The sequence below is a fragment of the Coptis chinensis genome, chromosome 6 (genome assembly GCF_015680905.1).
Source record: "Coptis chinensis isolate HL-2020 chromosome 6, ASM1568090v1, whole genome shotgun sequence".
NCBI lineage: Eukaryota > Viridiplantae > Streptophyta > Magnoliopsida > Ranunculales > Ranunculaceae > Coptis > Coptis chinensis.
In genome coordinates, this window is record NC_141461.1 from 2,859,860 (window position 1) to 2,883,859 (window position 24,000).

Genomic DNA, 24,000 nt, shown 5'->3' on the forward strand with positions numbered 1-24,000 from the left:
GGTTTAAGAATAACAGGCCCGGCTACAGGTCGGGTTGCATGGCTAGTATATATATATATATATAATGATTAAAAAAAAAAAAAAAGGAAGAATGGCCTAATACGGCGAAATATCAATTTGTCTGATATATCGGTACATATTGGTACAAAAGCCGAAAAATCAATCAGTTAAAATTTGTTACACGAAACCAATGCTGATATATCAACAAATATCACAAAGTTTCAAGTCTAAATTTTCACCTAAATGCAAGCAATACGATCTGAATTTGGAGGAAGAAATTGTTTAAGTTTGTATATAAATCAGAAACAACACTTTCTCCCACTGATTAACAGATGAATGTAACTTATTGAGTGCAATGTCATTCTGGCTTGCCTCAGTTTCGTTGGTTCTTGGCTGGTTTGTACGTTTTTTAAGTTGCAATCATCACACAAGTCGAGGACGGAATTGTGTTTTTTTTTTGCATCCTTCTGCAAGTACTGCCAAATAAATGTATATCTAAACTTGGACATATTACATCTATCACTTTTCGGCCAAAGGCACTACCGGGAACACATTTGATCAGAAGCAGTTCCCAGGACATTGGCGCCAATGAAGACATTTCCGGTAGTATTTCTTTCGATTTTTACATATATTTAACAGAAACAACAGTGCTTCTCATAAAGCAGATAGCAGCAACATGCGGAAATTTCGTTAGAACTACAAAAATGAATTTATATAGTCAAAACTTCGGAATCTGTGGCAGTAGAGACTGGTTCTTCTGCTGGCTTGGTGATGCATAATCTTCTGCCCAAACCTATCTTAAACTTGTCAGTGATATCAATCCTTCTTTGAACAGTTCACCTACTTCTTACCTTTTTTCCCATTCTTCCCAAACTTCTTGCCCTTCCCAGGTTTGCTTTTCATGTACGAGATTTTACTGGCCTGTTGCTGTCTTCTCTTGCGAACTTGATCAGGATTTTTAATTTCCGAAGGCACATGTGCATTGGGAATACCGTGCTTCTTGCCCCCTTTGTAATTTCTGTTATCTCCTCGCATTTGACGGTCTCCTATAAAATAGAAGAACGGTCACAACACAATCTTTTGATTGTGCATCACAATGATATGTTGTCATTATAGACATTGCAAAAGTCATTACAGAGTTTTCTCAATTAAATATGACCAGAAGGGCACAATTTGCTTCCAAAAAATTACTGGCAATTATTGGCACCAAACCTTGCATAACTGAAAAGTTGCTATTGATTTCAGCATGCTAATGAACACCATAAAATAAAGAGCTTGCTATAAGAGATTACGTGAGAAAAGTTCATACAAATTTCAGGCAGAAAGTACAAGTTTACACGAAATGAAGACTGTTTCTAATTCATAACCAATACCTGAAAAGCCTCTGTCCCCTTCTGAACGCCCCCCTCTATAGTTTCTATTATCACCTCGCATTTGACGGTTTCCTATAAAACAGAAGAGCGTCACAGTAAATTAAATGAATGTCATAAGGCAATCTTCTGACTTGCATGACACCTGATTGTGGTCAATGTAGAAAGTAATCAAGTTTACATGAATGAAGATTGTTTCTAATTCATAAACAATACCTGAAAAGCCTCTGTCCCCTTCTGAACGCCCCCCTCTATAGTTTCTATTATCACCTTGCATTTGACGGTCTCCTATAAAACAGAAGAATCACAGTAAATTAAATGAATGTCACAAGGCAATCTTCTGATTTGCATGACACCCCCTATGTGATCGATGTAGACCCCCGAAATCATCATTACAGAGTTTTCGCAATTAAGTATGACCAGAAGGGCCTATTTGCTTTGCAACAAACCATTGGCAAGTATTGGCAACAAACCGAGATTTATTGAAAAGTTGCTATTGATTTTAGCATGCTATAAGAGAGTCCTTAAGAAAAGATGACATATGAATTAACAGACATGATATAAACAAGGAAAGCAAGAAAGAAGTCAAGCTTACATGATTGAAGATTGTTTCTAAATCACAAAGAATACCTGAGAAGCCTCTGTCAACTTCCGAATGGCCACCATCAGAATTTGTTCCCCTAAGAGATACCTTATGGTGTGAACGTTCTTTCCACCGCTTATATATTCCAGTCTTGGTAGATTTAATTTTCGAGCCACTCTCTGTCTTGACCTGCACAAAATGTAAAACATCGTTTCAACAAACACGGATGACCAAACAGTGAAACTTTGTGATCTTTTATAGTCTTATTTTTCTTTCCCCCACCCCCGCAAGTTTGTATCCATATAAAGTAATTGAAAACCAAAAGCAGACCCGAAGAAGAGAGACACTATAACCCCAAAGTCCTAGGTATAACCTAAACACCTTCATTTTCCACTGTACATCACAACCAAACAGATACTCAACGCACACAATAGGCCTTCAGAGATACTAATTCAGTCAAAAACATTGCTACCCTTGACGCCTGGATGCCCCTATTTACTTGAATTTCATATCCGAACATAAGAACAAAGCATGTTTAAGACTAAGATCAGGGTATAAAACCATACCTTTCCACTGGCAGTCACACGGTCATTGTCGTTTAATTTAATGTACCTCTTCCGTTTCTGTTGACAAAAATAATAATTCAAGTTATGTTACAGAATCCCTGAGGAAAAATAACCAATCAAAATAGCGTTGTTGGGAATCGGGAGTACCTTATCCCAATGATAGTCAGATTTCTGCTTTTGCAAACCAGTGCTATCATCTGCAACTAGATCAAGAACAGCAGCATCCAACCTATAACAATGAAGTAGATGTTTAAACAGGAGACATGATCAAAAGAAGTTATCTTTTCCCATTTTAAGCACAAAAGTGAACTTTCCACTCAAGTTTTAAGACTATGAATTACTATGGTCATAGTGGGTTTGAACCTATAGGAAGTTGCATTAAATGTTTTACCTGCTTGATCCAAATCCTTCGTTACCTCTTACCGAGAGTCCTGCCTCAAGATGCTGAAAACAATTTCAAAATGCAATTAAGCTAATATCTCACCAGAACATATCTTTGAGCAAAAAAGAGAAACTAAGGTGGTGGTGGTGGTGGTGGGGAGAGGATTACTACTAGATATTTGCTCATTTAATTACACAGGCAAAATTCTTCTGTACTAACGCCTTTTCTAGTTCACAAAGGATAAGAACACGTTCTCTTGTTAAGTCTCGCACATTTTTCTTTACAGACTTGAGAACAAAGAATACCAACCCATAGTGGGATTTCCTACTAGATATTTGCTCATTTAATTACACAGGAAAAATTCTCCTGTACTCACGCTTTTTCTAGTTCACAAAGGATAAGAACACATTCTCTTTTAAAGTCTCGCACATTTTTCTTTACATACTTAAGAACAAAGAATACCAAACCCAAAGTGGGATTTGAACCCAAGGCACTTGGGTTCAACCACCCAAGGTCTGACCAGCTGAGCCACTGGACACCCTGATTCACTTTGTAGCAGATACTGGCAGACAGTTAAACCTAGTTAGTAGAGAGGTTTTTGTGAGTACATGATATTACAAACTCTCTGGCTGAAACTGTAGCTGCTGCCTTTAAAAAAAAGGAAATTCCGTCCTTTTTTCTTTTTGAAACGAACGTTGAAAAAAACATATAGCGAAACAAGTAGGAATACAAGGTCACTCCCTTCAAACAGCTGGTAGTCTGGTAATGCTGGACAAGTCATATTCATTGTGAGACTGAGTGATTATGTAAATATTTCATTCATAAAAGCTCAGCAGCTAAAGTGTCCTTAAAAAGGCAGATCTAAGGAAAATACAACCTCTATTATTTTGATTTATTTCCGTCTAAACCTATGAAATTTCCTTCTTCAACTTTGGTTGATTAAGTATTTAGAAAATATTCATTACCAAATTCTACACTCTACACCTACAGAAGCTCTAACCAGAGAATAAAAGGATTAGAACCTACTTGATTTGTTGGGACCGAGCTTATGTAGAATTCCTCGTCCTTGAAGCTTTCTGCCTTTCTTTTATATCCCCGACCTTCCAGCATTGAAGTAAAACAACAATAATAGTGAATCAGAACCCAAGTATGTTACATTCACTTCAAAATCATTAGCCTCAACATTCAAACAGAAATAATTCAATAACTGGCAACAGAAATATGAGAAGGGAATGGGGAGAATATTAAGAAAAGAATTTAAAACCAGTTGGACTTAAACAAAAGATAGGATGATGTAAAAGACCTTTTTTCCTTTTCTCCTCAGAAACTGTGTTTACTTTTTCATCCTCCTCCATGGCATCCTAAAGAAAAATAGTAATGAGATCAGCATGTTAATCTTCTAAATGAAAAAATAGAAAATTATAAATGCTAATGTCCGAGTCAATTTTTTTTCTGCAGTTTAGACAACTTCTATGTAAACTGACAACATTAGATAATGATAAAGCAATTAATAATGAAAAAAATAAAAATAAATAGCATGATTTGGATATAAACGTATATTTACCTTATCCGCCTGTTCACTAGATCGTTTCTGATGCACCAGATTGATTATTTCTTCATGAACAGCTCTTTTCCTCTTCATGACGTCAACCCATTGACTAGATGAACCCTGTAATACGAAGTACCAGCTCAGTGCGGTTATCTAAGTTACTTTGACAGTTTGACACCATAAAATAAAAAACTGCCTGGAAATAGTAACTAAATGGAAGCAAGAATTCTGAGGAGGAATAAAACTCAGAATCAATCAAACACTTTTCATGATAAAGAGTATGAAACAATTGAGAGGATTACTTGCAAATGTTTCGACCTAGCAGCTTCACCTTCCGCTTCCAAAATTGTCTGCTTTGGCCTAGTGCACATCATTCATTAGATCAATAGGAATATCAAAACTGGATAAAGTGAACAAAGCTTACTGACAATTACCCTGACTATTCGAAAAATACAACAATACATATCTTGGGACTCCAAATCCAAAGAAACTAATTTCTAATATAGAACTCACCTGAAATGTTTCAATCGCTCCGAGAAGACAAGAGCTGTCAACTCGCTACCTTCCAGTAGGTTCTTAAAAAGTGGATGTAATCCTTCACGAGGCAGCGCTTTTGCTCTTCTTGCAGACTCCTTTGAAGGTAAAGGTTTTGTCTTTGAATACAAGCGAAATGCATTTGTACATGTCTTCTGCAAAGTAAGCAATTCTGTACAACCGTCAATAATTCCCCGAACGCTGTCAGATACTCGATCTATTATGGTCTGAGGAAAACGCCCATATATTGTTTCACCATTTGCAATGGCATCATCAAGTTCGGAGAATATCCCATCCCTGTCTCTCTGAACCTCTTCCTCAGTCGGAGCAGGTCTAACTGGCTTAGAGAGAAAGAGATGAAGATCTAACAGGTATGGCATATCCTCAGGCGTGACAAAAGAAAATGCAGCTCCAGTCCGACCAGCACGAGCAGCTCTCCCCACTCTATGGATGAAAATTTTAGGTTTTGGAGGGAAATCCCAATTAATGACATTATCTAGCAAAGGTATATCAATACCCCTAGCAGCCACATCTGTGACAATCAACAACATTGTCTTCCTTGCGCGAAACCTTGAGACGTGAATCTTGCGAGCATCTTGATCCATGTCACCATAGCATACAGAAGGTTCAATACCTTCTTCTTTAAAAAGAGTGTTGAGGAACTCTACGTGATGCTTTGTGGAAACAAATATCAAAGTCTGCTCGTCAGAAGAAATTTGTTCCCTGACAAGATACAACAGTGCAGCGTGTTTCTCTTCATGGCGCAAAGTGAAGAACGTAAGCTTTAGGTCAGGGCTGATCCTAGTCTCTAAATCGAGCCGCACAAGTTGTGGGTCTCTCAGTCCCGCCTTAGCAAACTCAGCAAGGGCACTAGGTAAGGTCGCACTGAAAAGCAACGTCTGACGATTCTCACTCAACTGTGTGAGAATTTTATGCAATTGCTCTGCAAATCCCATCCCAAATAGAGAATCAGCCTCGTCAAAAACCACATACTGCACAGTGCGCAAAGACATGTCATCAACCTCAGATAAATGATGCATAAGCCGTCCAGGAGTTGCAATTATAATATCAGGACTCTGTGCCAACTCTTCAAACTGAGTCTCAAAGCTTTCACCACCAACCAATAAACTAGTGCGAAGATCTGCACAAAGTATTCAAACCAAGAAAAGCTTAAAACTTGCCCATACTAACTAACAATCCTATAAACTACTCATTTCCAACTGACTAAATGAATGTAAAAACGCTAAAAAAAAGAGTAAGATATCGAACCTGTGAATTTTCCAAGCTCTTTAGTAAACTTTTGAGTCTGAATAGCTAAATCTCTAGTAGGACTCAAAATAAGAGCTCTGACACCATTATGAGGAACATGTTCTTTTAACTTTTCAAGCATGGGAATAAGAAAAGCAGCAGTTTTACCAGACCCAGTTCTTGCCATAGCAACAACATCGATACCTGATAGTATTAATGGCATTGTTTTTCTTTGTATTGGTGTTGGTACTCTATACCCCTTTTTTTTTATTGCATTGTAGACGTTGGGGGATAAGCTTAGTGATTCGAATCCACCTGATTTTTTCTTTTTCTTGTCGAACCGTTTGTTATCCGATCGGTCCATTTTTTTTATGATTTTTTAGTGAGAGAGAAGAAAATATTCCTGGGGAAGAAAAGGGTTTATTTAGGGTTTTGTTGAAAGAGATGAGAGTTTGTTGGGTTTGAATGTTCATGGGCTTTTGTAGGCCTGGCCCATTTGAAGTTAACAGCTTCTAGTCCGACCCAGTAATCAAACCTAACTACTTGCCTACTTGATGAATTTGATTTGCATTGAAATGCGTTTTTTTTATCCACCCGTTCGTTCATATGAGTAATGAGCTCATTATGCTGTCGTGAGTGCAAGTGTCAGCTAATTTAGTTGGTAAAACGTTTGGGTGGTGATATTAGAAGTATTACAAAGTTAAATTTTATTGACTCTGCTTGTCTGCTCCGGAAAATCGAAAATTTCTTCGGCTTTCTATTTTACAGGTATTTGGTTGTGTGATTTGGTGTTGGACCGTATGAATAGATTTGACAAGAAGAAAAAAACCACACTAAATTTTTGTCATTCTAAAGTCATGGCAAAATTTTCCCTAAAATTTAAAACCCACCATTAGTCTGTGGAACGTTTTGTTTTGCAAAATCTTCCAAAAAAAAAAAAGTTCTCAAAATTGAAATTTACAAATTTGCATTTGACAAACTTTGCAAATTGAATGTAGACGAGAGACAGACTACGTGGGTTGAATAGTCAAGTCCTCTAGGCCTGGCCCAGATTATGGCCCATTTATGTGAACATTTTCTACTCTGACTTGCTAATCCAACCTATTACTCCATGGCCTACTTGATGACTTTGATTTTAAAATTTGAAATGCGGATAGGTGTGTATTTTGATCCATTGCCACATACACCTTGCATAGGAGATTGATAATTCATGTGGGCAAAGAGGATCATATAAGTTCATTATGTTATTGTGGGAATGTAGTACTACTTGCTAGCTATTTAGTTCCTAAAATCCTTAGGTGTGGATTAGTGGATACCAAATGTCTGAAGAATTAGAGCATAAAGTTGCTGCCAAAATAATCCAAACAATAAACTGGCCATTATATGATAGTCGGGAATTCCTCTCCACTGTTGAGTAGGCAATTTATAATCTCTATAGTTGTTCAATTTCGAAACACCTCTCTCACAAAAATTAGAACAAACCCCCTATTTATTAATAATTTAGAAAAGCCTCCCTAATATCATTTAAATTATATAATTATTTTTAATTTTCCTCGCTAATATTAGAACAACGGTTCTCTTTTATTAATAACGAGTATGCGAACCGTGCTACACATCGGTGTTTTTTCAAATCTTTAAACATGTCGCTTTAACATCTCTCTGATAGTATTATTTTTTGAATTATAGTTATAATCTAAAAAATAATATAAAAACATTAGGAGGGGTTGAATATAATTTGAGTGACGTGAATGAGGTTTTCTAAATTATTTTAAATAATATGAAGTTAATTATAATTTCAATAAAGTGAGAGAGTTTTTGGTAAATTGTTTAAAAATGAGGGAACTGATTATAATAATTAAGGGAGGTGGTTCTAAAATCATAAAATAGAGATATTACAAATACACAGTTCCGTTTAGAAATTTTCCTCCTAAAGATCCGGCTATCATATAGTGTAGAGATTTATAAAAACCTTTCTAATGTCACTTAAATAACATAATTATTCTCTATTAAAAAAATAGATGAGCCTTTCCTACATAATTACAATTACCAATTACAATTAGAATCCAAAAAAATCATGTTAACTATCGAACTCGAGGGACGGGTTTTAAAACTTTAAGACTTTAGAAAAAAAAACAAAAAAAACAATACACAGCATGGTTTGCATACTTGTTTATAAACAATAGTACAATACAGTGAATACACCATTAGTCCATAACTACTTGTTTATAAACAATAGTACAATACAGTGAATACACCATTAGCGCTTGGGGTTCAAACTGCAAAGACGAATAACTGAATAAGCATGGAAATTGGACCGGTCTTGGGCTTAGGTTTCATCAGGCTTTTGTCAACAACTATAAGCCCAACTTTTGGGGCTCGGGTTTTTATTAATGTTTGGAATATCAAATGTCGGTAAAGTTTGAAACCTCTCATTTCCCTCTTTCTGTGAAAATGGCCATGTCTGAAAACTCAGTGTTGAGAAGATCAAAGAGACTTGTTCATGCAAAGGAAACACAGGTATTCACTTCACCAATATCTCCACTTATTGTCTCATCAGTTAAAAACATATCTTGCAAACAAGCTTATGAGAGTTCTAGAAGAAATTTAACTACTGGGTATGCTAAGTGTAAGATATCGAAAGAATTGATTAAAAAGAGTAATACTGTTGTGGATAAGAAGAAATGTGTCAAATTGAGTAATGGGATAAGAATGAGGAATGGGGTGGTTGATGGTTGTAGACGGTCTCCTAGGTTGTCTGTTGTCAAGTGCACTACTCAGATTTTCGACATGAATTTCGGTACTGGGTCGAAACAATCGGCAAGGAAGGTAAATTGTGTTGAGGGGTCTGTAGGTTGCAGAAGATCTCCTAGGTTTTCCATTGTGAAATGCAGTACTGAGATTGTCAAAAACAAGAATTGTGTGAGTTCCAGCAATGAATTGAAAAAGTCGATAAGGAAGAGCAATGGGGTTGAGGGCTTTGAAGGCTGCAGAAGATCTCCTAGGTTGTCCATTGTGAAGTACAATACTGAACTTCTTGACCAGAGTAGTGTGAGGTCAAGCGATGCTTTGAAAAAATCCATGAGAATGAGCAATGGGATTGGGGGGTCTCAAGGTTCTAGAAGACCTCCTAGGATTCCTATCATGCAGAACACCCCTGAAAATATTGACAAGAAGACTGGCTTGAAAGAGGTTTTGTCCGGAGGTATCCAAGCAGGGAAGTCGGGAAAACAAGGAAGGCAGTCTCTTGTAGTTATAGTGTCTCAAAAAAATTCCAAGGAAGAAGAAGTGGGCTTTAAATCGTCCCAGGAATCTGCAAGAATGGCAAAAGGCAGAAAAAGAGTTGGTTCTTTAATATCTCCTTTTAGCACCCCCGGAAAAGGAAAGGAGAAGAAGAAGAGAAAAATCAGTTGTGGAACTAATGGTAATTGTGATGTGAAGGAAACCTGTGGTATTCGAGAAGTAAACAAAAGCACTTCCACAGACTTGCGCCTTCCTCTAATTTCCATAGAAAACATATCGCCAAAGAAAACACAACTAGTTTGCCATGGAAAAAGTTCGAAGAGTTTAGTTGAACCGAAGAATGAGATGAGTAAATGTGTTAAACCCATAAGTGGGTCAAGGAAAGAAACAGAGGATAGGTCGACAAGCAGTCAACGTGGTGAAAAATGTGGTGCTCATGGGTGGACACAAGATCAAGAATCAGCGTTGCAGAGAGCTTACTTTACTGCAAATCCGTCTCCCCACTTCTGGAAGAAGATTTCAAAGCTGGTATGTTTGCTCCTGTACTTCTTATCTTATATTGGTTGTATATACTCCTCTTAGAATTTGTACTTACCTGTTAGAGTAACCAATAAGGTCTGGTGTGTTTATCATACATCTGTGATACTGCTATTGAACTATATGAGTGCTGTTCAATTTTTTGTTGTTTTTTTTTGTGCCGGATCATGATATTGTCTTTAAGATGGAAATCTGTAAATCAATGCCAGATATCCTCATGTGGAGGAACTTCAAGAAGATAATTCTGTTTCCGTAATTACAAGTTATTAAGTTAAGCATATCACATGGACTTTGAAGCTTAAAAGTATAGTAACTAAGAGTAGGTAGCAACACGATTAACTAATAAAAATCACCCAGAAAATTGTTGCTTCTTTAGTTTGAGTAGTTCATAGTAATATGCCCTAATGTTTCAGGTGAAACAATCTGATAATTCTTTTCTTCAACTATATTTATGAGACTAGCAACAACTCATTGTATTTTATTAGGAACCTCAGATAATTTTCTTTGATGTGATGCAATTTTTTTTTTTACAGGTGCCAGGAAAGTCTGCACAGGATTGTTTTGATAAGTTCCACTCTGACACCATCACTCCTCCTCAACCCCGGTCTCGTTCTAGAGCTAAGAGAACAGACTTATCTCCTTTGGGTCATTTCTCACTTTCTGCTAGTAAACTTCTTGAACCTGCTGAGTTGAATGTCAAAAAGTCAAGAGGAAACAAACGCACCAAATGTCTTGCGCAGAAAACTGTAAGACATTTACTGCAAAAGCAAAACTCCGTGAACCAAGGTTATAAAGCAGATATATTCTCAATTCTCGAACCCACAGCGAATTTATTCACCCATAGTGCTCCAGAGCCAGAAACACCCTCCGCTCCAGAATGCTTACTGGATAAACAAAGTTTTCATCAGAACTGCACCCAGAGGTCATTGTCAACCCACAAGAAGCCTCTCTCCAGATTAAGAGGCACCAGTAAAGCACCACTTGAAAGTCCAGCAGTTCTAAAGCAGATTAAAAACCTAGCGTTTCATGAGAAATATATTGACCGTCTACATTCGCGGGATGCTAGGAGAGTGGCAGGAGGCAGACAATGCACTACTATAAAGGAGGATAGAGTAGAAAATGTGCAGAGGATGGACGTGATTAAAGCTGCGAAGAATGCCCTTGTTTCTGACGCCACAAATATGATCAACAAATTTAAACACATGGAGGCTAATGCATTGAACAATTCTGAAGATTTCGATGATGAAGATGATTACCAGCGTTCTGATGGACAGGATGGAGCTGAAGATGAATTTTAATACAATTATTGTAAACTCTGTAATGCCTGCCTAATACTTGTTCTGCTCTCATTTACAATTATTTGGACGTTACCACTGTCCATTAGTCCATTAGCATTGTAAATTCCATACATGCGCTGTGTATACTTTTTAGTTCTACCCAGCAGAAATAAAACAATTAGATATAGGTAATAATTTAAGGAATATACTTGTGATTCATCTTTCCACTCCAAAACTTCAGTCCTCTAATTGGCATTGATAATGTCAGCTGTAAACCATTGGGCATGAAACATGCTTGTTTATCCTTTGTGACACCTTGTTGTATACTGTAGTTATGTAAACACCACTATTTCTCCGGTAAAAGGTTTAGCCAGGGAGCAGTCGTGGGACTAGAATTTTTGACTTACAGTGCTCAATCCCAGGGTCTTCTGTTTTAATCCAAACACAGGAACACTACGAGGTGAAAAATACTTCGATTAGTAAGTCATGGCCAACCTAGAGCAGCGAGGTTAATGTTTTCTGAGTGCTGTTTCTCGTTTGGCAATCTTTGGCTCAATTTTCCTGGTTGCAAAGAATGGTTTTTAATCTTTTATTATTATTAACGTTTGGAATATATAAACTGGGGTAGAATGTTTTTTATCTCATTTCAAACTACGCCAATTGAAGTGGGGTAGTATGTTCCCAAACCATTCGTATTCTCTATCCTTAAAACCAAGTATGTTTTTACTGTTTCACAAGGCAAGAACCAAGTAGCCAAGCAAGTGTAATGGTGTTTGCATGTAAAGCACCCATATTCAATCATCTTCTTCTTTCTTCAACCTCTAAACTCCAAAACCCAAAACCCCTTCAAAGACCAAACCTCAAAACACATTCTACAATAACAAGAAGAAGTATATTTCTCTTAACTCTCCCCACTATTTCTACTTCTCTTGTTCTACTCCCAACCTTAAACTTACCGCCTTTTTCATTTGCTCTTGTTACTGATCAGTTTGACCCTGTTACTACTGAAGAGAAAGATGCAAGTGCTTCTGTTTCAAAGAGAGTTTTGAAAGCTATTGAGTTACTTGATAAAGGAAGAGAATTACAAGCTCATGGTGACTTCACTCATGCTTTAGACTACTTTTCTCAGGTACATACCCTTTGCTTCATTTCTTTTACTTCATTGAATATATACTCTGCATAGCTGATTTGTTTCATTGGTTGCTAAACCGTCTTTTGTATGTGTGTAAGGTGCAATTTTAGTATTTAGAAATAAGTATTTGCCATGAAGTAATGTAGCAATAATCAATTGGTAGTTTTTTTTATTGGAATTACATTGTATTTGTTTTAAGCCGTAATTTATACAGTTTGTGGTCCAAGTTCTACATGAGTTTATACACTGTTGGACATAATGTTGTTTGAAAACTCTTGCTATCAAGTATAAGATTGAATTGTTTGTTGGGGATTTAGACTTGGACACTTGGTGACTTGGTTCAGGTATCATGGACCGCAGACATGTATGATGTCAATGGTTCACCGTGAATCTCCTAATACTAGACATAGCAAAGGAAGCTCGTATGAGCACCTAATTCAGAAATTGTGTCTCACAGTCTCAATCTTTTGAGTTGTGATTTACTTATGTACCACCAACTACGATATCCACATAAACATATCACCATGAAAGGTTATAAGTGATGTTACTTGATTACTGCAAAGCAGTGGGGACTGGGGAGTGCGCGGAACTGCAGAGAGAGAGAGAGAGAGAGAGAGTGAAGGGTGAGTTTGGCGAAGAGAAGAGAGTGAGAAGAAAAACGAGACAGACAGAGGCATTCAATTGCCCCCACTACTCCCAAAAATGTTCGCTCTGCTCACACGATAAATTTATTAATATGGGATGGTGTATATGCATTTCTCAAACATCATATGTTTTGGTGTCTGAGCTTGTCGACTCTTCATGTGTAAATCCACAACCATGTGGACGTATGTACAAGAATGCTGGAGACATTTTTTGGTTACTTTTGAATGTGTCAACAGAGTACAACACTACATTTGCTGTGTATTATGTTAGAAAAAGGATTGCATTGACTGCTGAAGCTACTTATTTGAAAGTATATTGCCATCACATTTTCCACTGAAAGCGCTTCTTCTAAGTTTCTCATTATGTTCCTTCACTTTTAGGTTGTCAGTAATTACAAAGAATTTGCATTTTCGGATTATGCAAGAGTTGGCAGAGCATTGGCTTTGTATGAGGTTGGTGATAGAGAGGAAGCAATAGCAGAAATGGAGGATGTTTCGATATCTCTGAAGGGATATCCAGGTACTTCATTAGAGAAATGAAATGAAACGCATATAAGCTTTAAACGTACCAAAACAAAATAAAAGGAACGGCTTGTTATGTGTAGTAATTTTCTCTTTGGATATCTTTGCAGAAGTGCATGCAGCTCTGGCAGCTGCCTTGTATGTGGACAAAAATGCTCCACTCCTTGCGGAAAACCAATTTGCAATTGCCACTTTGCTTGATCCTCACTATACAGACCTCACATACGTAAGAGAAAAAAAGCATTGGCCACCAAGCCTAGTTAGTTCTTTGCAACACTTCATCACACTTTCTTAGGGTTCTTCAAGTATATTGTATAAGATTTTCTGTATTCATACACATGCATCTTCCTTTCATCTGGGACTGCCCTGCTAGCATGTATTTCCTTTTCTCCTTATTTACATCATCATATTTGTAATATAAAGAAACAAAGTTTGATTGTACAATTTTGACATGAATATATGAGTAGTTGTGCTGTTAGGTTGATTTAGAACATGCAAGAATCATGCTGTGCCGTTTATTTATCTATTTATTTATTTTAGGTGATTACACCAATGTACATAATCTTTTCAGAGTGGGCATCGGTTGCCCAAGTAATCTGGTTAAATTGGATACTCTAACCTCCAGCAATTATTATACAGTTGTTGGCTATTCTCTTCTGAAATAATTAGTTGCTTTGTTCGTACCTCTCGGTTATGCATTACTGCATTGGCATTTTGGTTTAGTGAGAGAAAAAAAAGCAAAAAAAAAATATATAAAAACTACTGTATTAGGACACTGCTTTTTTACTTCAGATGTATATGGAATGGGACTTCAGACGAGGATATATATATGCCTCATCCAGCACTATGTATTGGCCTTCAGTACTGTAACAGAGCCAGCCACATAAGAAGATTTCATAGGGTCTTCGGTCTTTCATGGCAAGTTGGCAACAATCCTGCATGGGAGATGGGACTGATATCTATGACATTGTTCAATGACATCAAGGATGTCTTTGATTTTCCATGGATGGAAAAAGATTTTCGAACCTGTTTCACATTAGACTTCTTTTCTATTAACTAAAGAAGATGAATTCTCAATTTTCCCACCTCCACTGCCGCTGGATAGATAGAGCAAAGCTGTACTTCACATAATTCGCTTATCCCAGTCATTGGTCAGAACCTCAAAATAGCAGATTTTCTTACTTTTTTGAGTTTTTTCATTCTTAATCATCAAATGGGTCCTCTTCCGAATTGTAATTCAGTACATAATCAACAAATTATGTTGTTTGTTTGATTGCAAAATGGAGTGCATCTTTTCTTTTCCCATTTTCTGGGCAAACCTCACGTAGTCTCATACTCTCATCCGAGGTTTTTAGGGAACACTTCTGTGAAGTGTGAACTTTCTACTGCCAACAACAGACAAAGGACTGCCTGACATAAGGAAACATAACAAAGAAGATGAATCCATGGCAATTGAGAAAAAACTGGTAATCTAATGCAATTAGATTTTTGCATGAATCCTGCAAACTGCAGAAAAATTGGTAAAACAAAATACAGAGTTTCAGACACAGAGAGCTTAGGTAACAGCATGCGCTCGTTTAAAACTCAAGTATTACACATTTGTACATTTATTGATCGATCGCTCCAAGTAAGTTAGTGGGGATATAAACTTTCACTGTATCATTTACATTACAATACTTGGCCTCAACAAGGCTCCGTCCCAAACTTCACAGAAATTCCCATACTGAATAGCTCCTGACAGAGAAGCTTCGCCCCATAAGGTACATTGACCTTCACAACATGCTCCGCAGAATCACAGAACCTGCAGAATGGCCCTCTAATCTTGCCTCCACCAGCAACCGATCTTTGAATGACATTTGAAATATGCGAGCATTTTCCACAAATATGCATCTGGGAGAAGTCGCTGAGAGTGAAGAGGCGTTCATGCAAGTTGGCAGCAGCTCCATGGGCAAGAAGACAGTCACGCTCCATCTCACCAAACTTGACCCCACCAAACCGCTTCCGATCTGCTACAGGCTGTCGTGTGAGAGGGTGCACAGGTCCAGTGTTCCTGAACTTGACTTTATCCTCTGCCATATGTATCAACCGCTGATAGAATGTTGGCCCGATAAAGATCAATGAGCGCATCATTTCACCATAATGACCACTATAGACCCTCTCGTGTCCCCATCTTGAATAACCGGCTCTGCATTGTCAATTGATGGATTAAATAAACTGTCAAACCCTGTAAGATACAGATCTAGTCTGATGACTGGAACAAAAATTAATAAAAAAAAATACCACTTCAACCTAAAGCTTGGGTAAGAAGAACTTGGTCCAAGTGTTACAATGGTCTAATTATGTAAACATTTTTAAAATTGCATGATACAAATCTGATACACATAAAAGACATTATCTAGTTCAATATCAATTGATCACACAATATTACCAAGGATCGGCCATATTCATTTTTCTCATTGTGAGCATATAGTCAGTTATAGTAAGGAAACTTTCTTTAGAAAAACGTCCAATTTGCATCCAAGTTGGCGTGGTTCGGCAGCAAAGCGAACACAGCTCAACAGATGGAGAGGAAACATTTGATCCCAAATCATGCGGCAATAGGGGAAACAATCATACTGAATGTCTTAATCCTAAATATTACCTGTGCAGCTGATCTGTTATTTGATCAATTGAAGGAGTTGTGAAAGGAGTAGCATATCTCATCAAACCACCACAAGCGATTCCTTTTCCCAAAGCCGCCTCAAGCAACTGGCCAGGAGTTTGTCGGGTGGGAAATGCATGTGGATTTATGACAATGTCTGGAACTATCCCCTGATGTGTAAACGGGAAATTCTCTTGAGACTCCAAAAGACCTATAACGCCTTTCTGACCGTGCATGCTTGAAAATTTGTCTCCTACAATTGGTGATCGAACCTGCATCCAAGAATTCAAATATGTAATTTACTACTTTTTGTTCTGTGGAAGAGATTTCTCAAAATCAACCTCAATTTTTTTTCTTCCCCAAACAAGTCAGCTGTCTTATTTTTATTTTTTGAAACTGATGTTTGAAGCATGACTGGAAATACTTGTTACATGCGATATAAACCTAAGTAACATGGACACTTCATAATCCGTGCCGCACACACAGATACATGGACACGTTGTGCATTCGATTTCAAACTAGTGTTTCTTCTATACCCTAAAAGACTAAGCAAATAATCTCTGAACATAGTTACAGCATCATGAAATGCCACTTTCATAATTATTTACTTGTAAGGAGGTGCTTTGTAAGGTCTTGACCCCAAGAATCAATCGTGTAATAACAATAATATTCTTTTTAATTACTTGTCCCCATGTCCTATACGTCATATAGCTCGTTGTGTTGGACATTCCGTATCCTTGTCAGACACCAACATGTGTATCTGAGATTCTGAGTCAATGTGATTTAGATATAAACATATATTCTTTAAACATGCATATCTCACATGGAAACTTTGCTAAGTAGAATACGGACAAAAACGTTTTGACTTCCACCAATAATTATTGGAAACTGATTCGAAAATTATCATAATCAAAAAATCATGTCTGAGAGATAGAAGGAAATAAGGGATATACCTGTCGGAGAGAAACAGCCGCAAAATTTGTCCCTTCATCATTTGCTGACAAGATAACTTTTTGCACTTTCCCTCTTTCAGTGTGCTTCAGTTTGATGCTGTGATCTGCCCCAGATTCTGCACACTTGCCAATGACTATATCACCACTCTGCAAGTTCGCACCTATAAAGGGAAACCCATCGTCGTCAAGGCTGTCAACACGTCCAATCTTGCTAGGCATTTTACCAAAGTCTATCTTATCCTTTGACTTCATCCGTTTAGTTTCAAGTATCTCTTTGTTCTCAACCTCGGCCTTGTAACAACGGATGTGCTCTGTTCGGAACATGCCACGCTCTAACGAAGCTCGATTCATGACTAATGAATCTTCTTGATTGTACCCCTGGTGAACATTTACAGCCACAATGGCATTCTGTCCATTGTAGATTTCAGACATTGGATGCACATTTTTCCCTAAGGGATACTCGGGTTTTCCAAGACAATCAGAAATCACTGTTCGGAAAAGAGGTCTTTGGGGATAGTACAGCTGATGAGACAAAGCATCAACTCTAATTTTTGGGTTTGTCGTGGAGAAACCAATTGCTTGCTGGGAGTGCTTCTCAGATTGATAGAGAGCCCTCCTAGCATGGTCATGGTTGGTAAATGGTATGATACCACAGCTTAGGCCCAAAAGAAAAGATGGATCCAACTCACAGTGTGTGTAGACCTTTTCTTCTGAGAAAAGATACTTCACTCCCCATGCAGTTTGACAGTCCTCTTCTTCTTCAATCCCCACAAGCTCTATTACTCCCTTATTCATTAGAGAGTGTATGTTGTAACCTCCTTTCAACAAATTTATCTTCTTCAGATTTTCAACAACCAAAAGGGGTCGCAGGATTCTCCCAGAATCAGTAAATATACGAACCTCCTCTTGTTGCTGATCCCTTTTGATTTCAACCTACAGTACCATCACATATTTAGAAATTATGACGTTTCACTATAAATGCATACATAATACGGAATTATATGGATGGGGCAATTGATTATACTGATTGTGCCATCTCCATCAATTCTACAAGGGACCTTCAATAGCTGGCAGCAAACTGTTCTAGGTAACTTGAATAATTGTATATAAGAATGCCATTCTTCTTCATAGAAAATTAAAAAAACTTAGTTAAAAGATTCATATGGATAACTCCCCCCTCCTTTTCATTTTCACAATGTTGATAGAGTAAAAAAAGATCCTTACATAAAATTAAAATAGTCATTGCCCCTTGGTTTCAGTTTTTAACATATATACGCAGGAAATAACATATGGGCAAATAATGCAGCATACATCGCTTATTATCTATGTCGAAGATCTTGTAATCACAGGCCAGAGGCCACATGGTATATTAAATCCAAGAGCTAAAAGACTGCCTCAAAAACAAGTTTGAGATGAGGATAACATATGCTTAGGAATTAGGCTTGCAAGATCAAAGGAAGGCCCTTACCTTGCAAGATAATTAGCATTACTTATGTTGTCAACATGCGTATGAATGTCCTTGACAACAAGTTTTGAGGTGAAGTATATCAAGCACTCATATATGCTTTAACCATTAAAGATTGCAAGATCAAATGGAGGCGTTCGTCTCAAATTAAACAAGTGTGGTATTTGCTTAAAAGAAGTTCGGGTATTTAGTACAAGAGCAGGGAACTCCTATTTAGCCAATGATAGAAAAACTATTCAGTTATAAGCATAGCGATATTCTCTATGATGTGTCATTATCCATTTTATGGATGCCCTGCATCTGCACCTCTTGAAGTTAGTTGTGATACATGGGTTTGATCCGGATGGTCACAAGTCACACACGCGAAACCATGAACTGATGCCAATTGGACTGCATTAATTTAGTATTCATTGTTTTTTTTTTTTTGCTCGGTAATTTAGTATTCATTGTTAGTGGAACTAAGTCACTTCAAGGAGAAAAAGAGGAACAATTGGAGGGAAGTTTAGTGCATGCTCAAACATACAAATAAAAGAAGGTAACAAAAATACACTAGAATAGGTTCGCCATCAAATAGACACAACTTAATTGGTACCTTAACATAATTAGTGGAATCCAGTATCTTAAGGAACAAAAACACATACAAAAACACATATAGTTGGTCTGAGGTTTAGCATATGGATAAACACACAAACAAAAGAAGCGAATACAAAAACAAAACATCAAGGTAGACCTTGTGAAGGAGTAATACTGCCTAGAGGCTACAGTAAAAGACATTACCTGGGGTGGGACTTCCTTGCTGCGACGTTTCCTTTTCAAAGTGTTTACAAGTGAAAGAGAATCCCTGCATACTCCAACCCACTCCCCATCCAGAAAAATCTTATTCTTTCCTTTCAATGACAAAGGAGAAAGATCATCACTCAATTTCTCCATTCCGCACACCAATAGTATGCCCAGTAAAGGCTGAATCAAGTTTGTGGAGACAATTCCAGTGATGGCCATATTCTTTACAAGCCCACAGTTTTCTCCATCCGACGTAGAAAGAAAACACAATTTCCCCCAATGAGAAGGGTGTCTGCATCCAGAAAAAAAACATTTAATACAGAATAACAATACCAAGATGAATCTAACAGCAAATCTATTAATAAACAGATTAAAAATCAAAGACAGCTACAATCAAAAAAAAAAAAAAAAAAAACCCCATTCATATACAGTTAAGTCTGTTAATGCATGTAATCGAGCTCAGAGAAATGCTTTTTGAGGGCATGTGAAGCAAAGCCAGTGTAAAAACATCAGAATATGTTCCTTCCTTTTACAAAAGATGCTACATCAAATAACATTATTTAACAGGAAAATAAAATCCAAAACAATCACATTCAAAGTTGGACAAAAAATTTACAAGCATTGAAATTCAATTAAGGTAGATTCTTCAGAACTAGCATAGTGCAGATAGAAATTCATAAAAAAAAATGTTTGGGAGGATGAATATAAGGTTACAGACCTAAAAGCAAGATGCAAAGATCTTGATGTGAACAAAAATCAACTAAAAGTTCAAACTAAAGGTTCCAATTTCCTATAAATTTTCTAAAAATTCATGACAGGAGCCTTTACGTGTATTACCTACTGATGGCACATGTAAATAATTGTGAGTATGACCTACAATAAGGTGCACCAGTGTTTAAGAGCATTCCAAGGAATTACTGACAATGAAAGTGCCCGATATTCTAAGGACAATGCCTATGCAATAACAGAATTCTTCAGTACAACAAGGGACTGTCAATCAAAAAGGTAGGAAAGGAAACAAGATGTCTAAGATGAATGCAATACTTCTAAGAACCCACAAAATGACAGCTTACAGATGGCATTCAAGTTTGAAATCAGGAAAGCACCCTTTCTTTTTAGCTCAGTAAAGTTGAATTTCATTAACAGTAAAAATAAGAATAGGCCGAGGAAGCCTACAAATACAAGAGTAAACCAAAAAAAAAAGAAAAAGAAAAAGAAAGCACTTTATTAAGGCTTACGACCACCTAAAGTAAAAAGTGGTAAGTAAATAAGTAAATATATGAGAAGAATAAGAAATAACACATCAAAAAGATTTCTAGAAGTTCATGAATGACACTTACGGGAACCTAGCATCTCCGACCTTCCCGGAATACTGGACATGCTGACGTGTTTTCCTCATATCACACATAGTTTGCAAGGGATTCGTTCGCCTAAGGTTTGCAACCACACCGTTTATCTTCTCCGAGTATTTGAAATGATGCGACCAAGCTCCAGTTGAAAAGGCCTTCGTAAGACCGTTAGTGATAAGTGAAGCATCAAGATAGTGTTCAATTTGCCGCAGATTGCGTTCTCCATAGAGATCTCTCTGCATGGCCTTTACCATCCGCCTCTCAGCATGTTTAATATGATTTCGCAGCTCCCGTTCAAGCAGCTCTCCAGCTAAGTCCAACCTCTTGTTTCTAAAATCATCCTTGTTGTCAGGTTTCCCTTGTCCAGAATACGACTGTAAGAGACGCTTTACCATGTACCCCAAAAACAAAGCCTTTTGTTTAGACCCAGTAAGCGTAGGAAATAAGTACTTGTCCAAACAGTCTCTGGTACTTTCCTTTGGAGGATATCTTGTTCCCTTAATCAGCTCATCAATCTTTTTGGAAGAATATCCTCCTCTGCGGAAACCTTCATGCTGATCATCCGCATAACTGATGGTTGAGAGGAGTAATTTCACAGAGCTCTCATCACTCAGATTGCAGTCAATCATTTCAATGATTTCTTTGTCTGATGGCATACCAAGGGCAAAAAGGAACACCCAGAGAGGAATTGTACACCCCAAAAAGTGCACATTAAGGACCTTTGTTCTTTGAAGATGTTCACATTCAGAAGCACTCACTTCTTCTATTTTCAAATCAACTCTTCGCCTCCTAATCTCAGTACGATAAGAAATATTCCAGTCTGGTTGATCAAAAACCCAAAGTCTCTTCAAGGAAATCCGTTCTTGTGCAACAAAGGCCTGCAATTGACATCATAGGGAGATTATCACCAAAACGTCTAATAAAAACCACACTTCATAAATATAATCACCCGTTCAGTAAAGTAAATTTTCCAGACTACAGTACTACACAAGCCCATTTAGGGATGAAGGATATGTAAAGTTACTACTTATATTCAGCAACTCCCATTCATGAAACAGTGCATACCACAATCAGTAGGGACCACGGATATGCTGTATGATATTGAGTTAGCTTCCTTTGTCATGACCTAAATATCCAACGCAGTATTGATTTCCTGATAGCAGAAAATCCATCTACTTTGTTTTGACCATCTTATTTTTCATAAATCAAACCACAAAAGAACTCTGTTGATTTTACACATTTATGTGGACCCCGAGAATGTATGTAATGGGAAAACAAACAGAAAATGAAGCATCAACTATGAGAGGAGTTAATTTTACCTTCTCTGCACCCTTGACCACAAAATAGCCTCCATGATCAAATTCACAATCATCCTTCTCCTTTCCATTCATCCAACAAAGGTTAGAACCCACCATTACAGGTATTCGGCCAATCACAACTTCCTTCTTTTCCTCGCTTATACCAACCTTTTGAGTATATGTTTCTTTCCCAGTCTTGAACTTGTCACTAGATTTATTCTCTAGTTTAAAAACCTGATGGATTTTGAAGGAGGAAAAAAACAGCATGATTTAGTTCCAAAAGAAATAATAACAACAAATGAGAGGTAAGTCAAAAACAGAATATATACGGAACACGCTATAACATATCCAACAAACCAATGACAACTAGCAATATGTCACATCCTAAACACCCAAACCTCCATCAATGGGAAATCCATTGGACCCCCATCTACGGATCTGCGAAGAAAATGTCGATGAACACAAGTGCAACTAGCAACCCCAAAACCAGCAGTGTTAACCAAAACACGGTATTCGTGTTCATCCCCTTAGTTCAATTTGTTTGTTCATAAACATGATACAATACTTCCTCAAAACAAAGTAAAACGCAAAGTTTTTAAGTTTTACCCATTTCCATCCTAAAAGAATATTTTTTTAAAGCCTTGTGTCACAGAAGACGAACACGAGAAGTGCAACTAGCAACCCCAAACAAGCAACAATGCTAACCAAAAGAGCATAGATGACAACCATCCAAGCTCAAACAACAGCTGCATTACACAATTTTCTCTACATACAAAGTAAAATGCAGAGTTTTTAAGTATACCTCAAAGTCGATTTCAACTTTCATCCTAGAAGAATAAGTCATATGCTGCAACCTTGCATGTCTAGGCAAAAACTTCAAAGCTTTACCACTATCATTACTCCAAAACATAGGTTTCTCCAACTTAACCTTCCCAAACTTCACTTTTGCTCTCCTCCAACCACCATCACCTCCTTTCTTTGAAGGATCATAACCAGGCTCAACATCAATCTCTCCAATATCATCAAAAACTTTCTGCACTCCATTTTCAACAAAATCATTATAAGAGTGAATCTGATGACTTAACAAACCATACTCCTTAAAAAACGACCTTGATGCTTCCCTACACAATTTACTCAACCCCTCTTCAGTAAATGCTACTTCTTCAACTCTTTCATCTTCTTCATCATCTTCATCTTCTAGCTCCATTGCAGTTGAAGTTGAAGCTTTATCATTTTTTGAAGATGGTTCTGGTTTTTCAGATGAGAGAATGTTGTCAACCAGTTCCATTATATCATTGTCTGAAAACCCACCTTCTTCTTCTTCACTATCACTCATTTTCACATCTTCTTCATCCTCATTTGTACCCATTACTACTTCTTCAACCTCATTTGTGCCCATTACATCATCTTCATCAACACCATTTGAACTCATTGTTGAAAAACAGTAAAAAAGATTGTATTTTTGGACTAAAAAATTAAACTTTAATGAAAATGAGAGAAGCCCAAGTTTGGGGTTTTTTAGCCAAGACCTTAAAACTCAAAGGGAGAAGAGTTTGAAGAAGAAGAAAGTGTGGTTGTCGGAATAAAGAAGAGAGAAGTGAAAATGGTGATCTGGTGGTTCAGATGTTGTGTAGATATGTTACTTTAAGTGATGGGAGTGGTAGATAATTATTAGATGAGGTGTATCGAGTTTTGATGGAATATGTTTTGTAACTTTTGAGTGGTGATCAGGATTTGCAACGTGTTTGCAGACCTGCAATGCTGCACTTCTGTGTTGGACGCATGTTGAGGTGGATTTCTATTGGAGCAGTAAGCTTTTTTGTTTTTTGTTTTTTGTTTTACTTGTTTTTTTATTTTGCTATATTTTGCATCTCATAAACATGCACATCTCTAGGTTTCACTGTTTCAGAGATAGTACAAAGATCCCAGA

At 37.2% G+C, this 24,000-nt stretch overlaps 4 protein-coding genes across 6 annotated transcripts; 2 read left to right on the forward strand and 2 right to left on the reverse strand.

The window, feature by feature from the left end:
- Nucleotides 1–437: 437 nt before the first annotated feature.
- Nucleotides 438–6,665, reverse strand: LOC147490733 (putative DEAD-box ATP-dependent RNA helicase 29). 3 transcript variants are annotated; one of them, XM_086565139.1, is made up of 13 exons: nt 6,254–6,665; nt 4,964–6,125; nt 4,753–4,810; nt 4,466–4,570; nt 4,205–4,262; nt 3,928–4,001; nt 2,911–2,963; nt 2,667–2,748; nt 2,520–2,576; nt 2,001–2,142; nt 1,587–1,658; nt 1,374–1,445; nt 438–1,046 (listed from the first exon to the last, which is right to left on the reverse strand). In XM_086565139.1, exons 1-13 carry the CDS (start codon nt 6,594–6,596, stop codon nt 841–843), a joined length of 2,484 nt encoding a protein of 827 aa, XP_086421265.1. In that variant the 5' UTR covers nt 6,597–6,665; the 3' UTR covers nt 438–840. The 3 variants fall into 3 exon arrangements, with proteins under 3 accessions (XP_086421265.1, XP_086421266.1, XP_086421267.1); XM_086565140.1 differs by lacking the exon at nt 1,374–1,445; XM_086565141.1 differs by lacking the exons at nt 1,374–1,445; nt 1,587–1,658 and having other exon boundaries at nt 6,254–6,650.
- A 1,987-nt stretch (nt 6,666–8,652) lies between these two features.
- Nucleotides 8,653–11,521, forward strand: LOC147490734 (uncharacterized). The gene is made up of 2 exons (XM_086567072.1): nt 8,653–10,000; nt 10,543–11,521. Exons 1-2 carry the CDS (start codon nt 8,684–8,686, stop codon nt 11,305–11,307), a joined length of 2,082 nt encoding a protein of 693 aa, XP_086423198.1. The 5' UTR covers nt 8,653–8,683; the 3' UTR covers nt 11,308–11,521.
- Nucleotides 11,522–11,945: 424 nt separating this feature from the next.
- LOC147490735 (uncharacterized) lies at nt 11,946–14,075 on the forward strand. The gene is made up of 3 exons (XM_086567073.1): nt 11,946–12,415; nt 13,444–13,582; nt 13,695–14,075. The coding sequence occupies exons 1-3, from the start codon at nt 12,053–12,055 to the stop codon at nt 13,877–13,879; spliced, it is 687 nt and encodes a 228-aa protein (XP_086423199.1). The 5' UTR covers nt 11,946–12,052; the 3' UTR covers nt 13,880–14,075.
- A 1,064-nt stretch (nt 14,076–15,139) lies between these two features.
- LOC147490736 (DNA-directed RNA polymerases IV and V subunit 2-like) lies at nt 15,140–23,897 on the reverse strand. Its single transcript, XM_086565042.1, has 7 exons — nt 22,873–23,897; nt 22,092–22,304; nt 20,764–21,650; nt 19,421–19,715; nt 17,179–18,111; nt 16,226–16,497; nt 15,140–15,769 (listed from the first exon to the last, which is right to left on the reverse strand). The coding sequence occupies exons 1-7, from the start codon at nt 23,500–23,502 to the stop codon at nt 15,268–15,270; spliced, it is 3,732 nt and encodes a 1,243-aa protein (XP_086421168.1). The 5' UTR covers nt 23,503–23,897; the 3' UTR covers nt 15,140–15,267.
- Between the last annotated feature and the right edge of the window lie 103 nt (nt 23,898–24,000).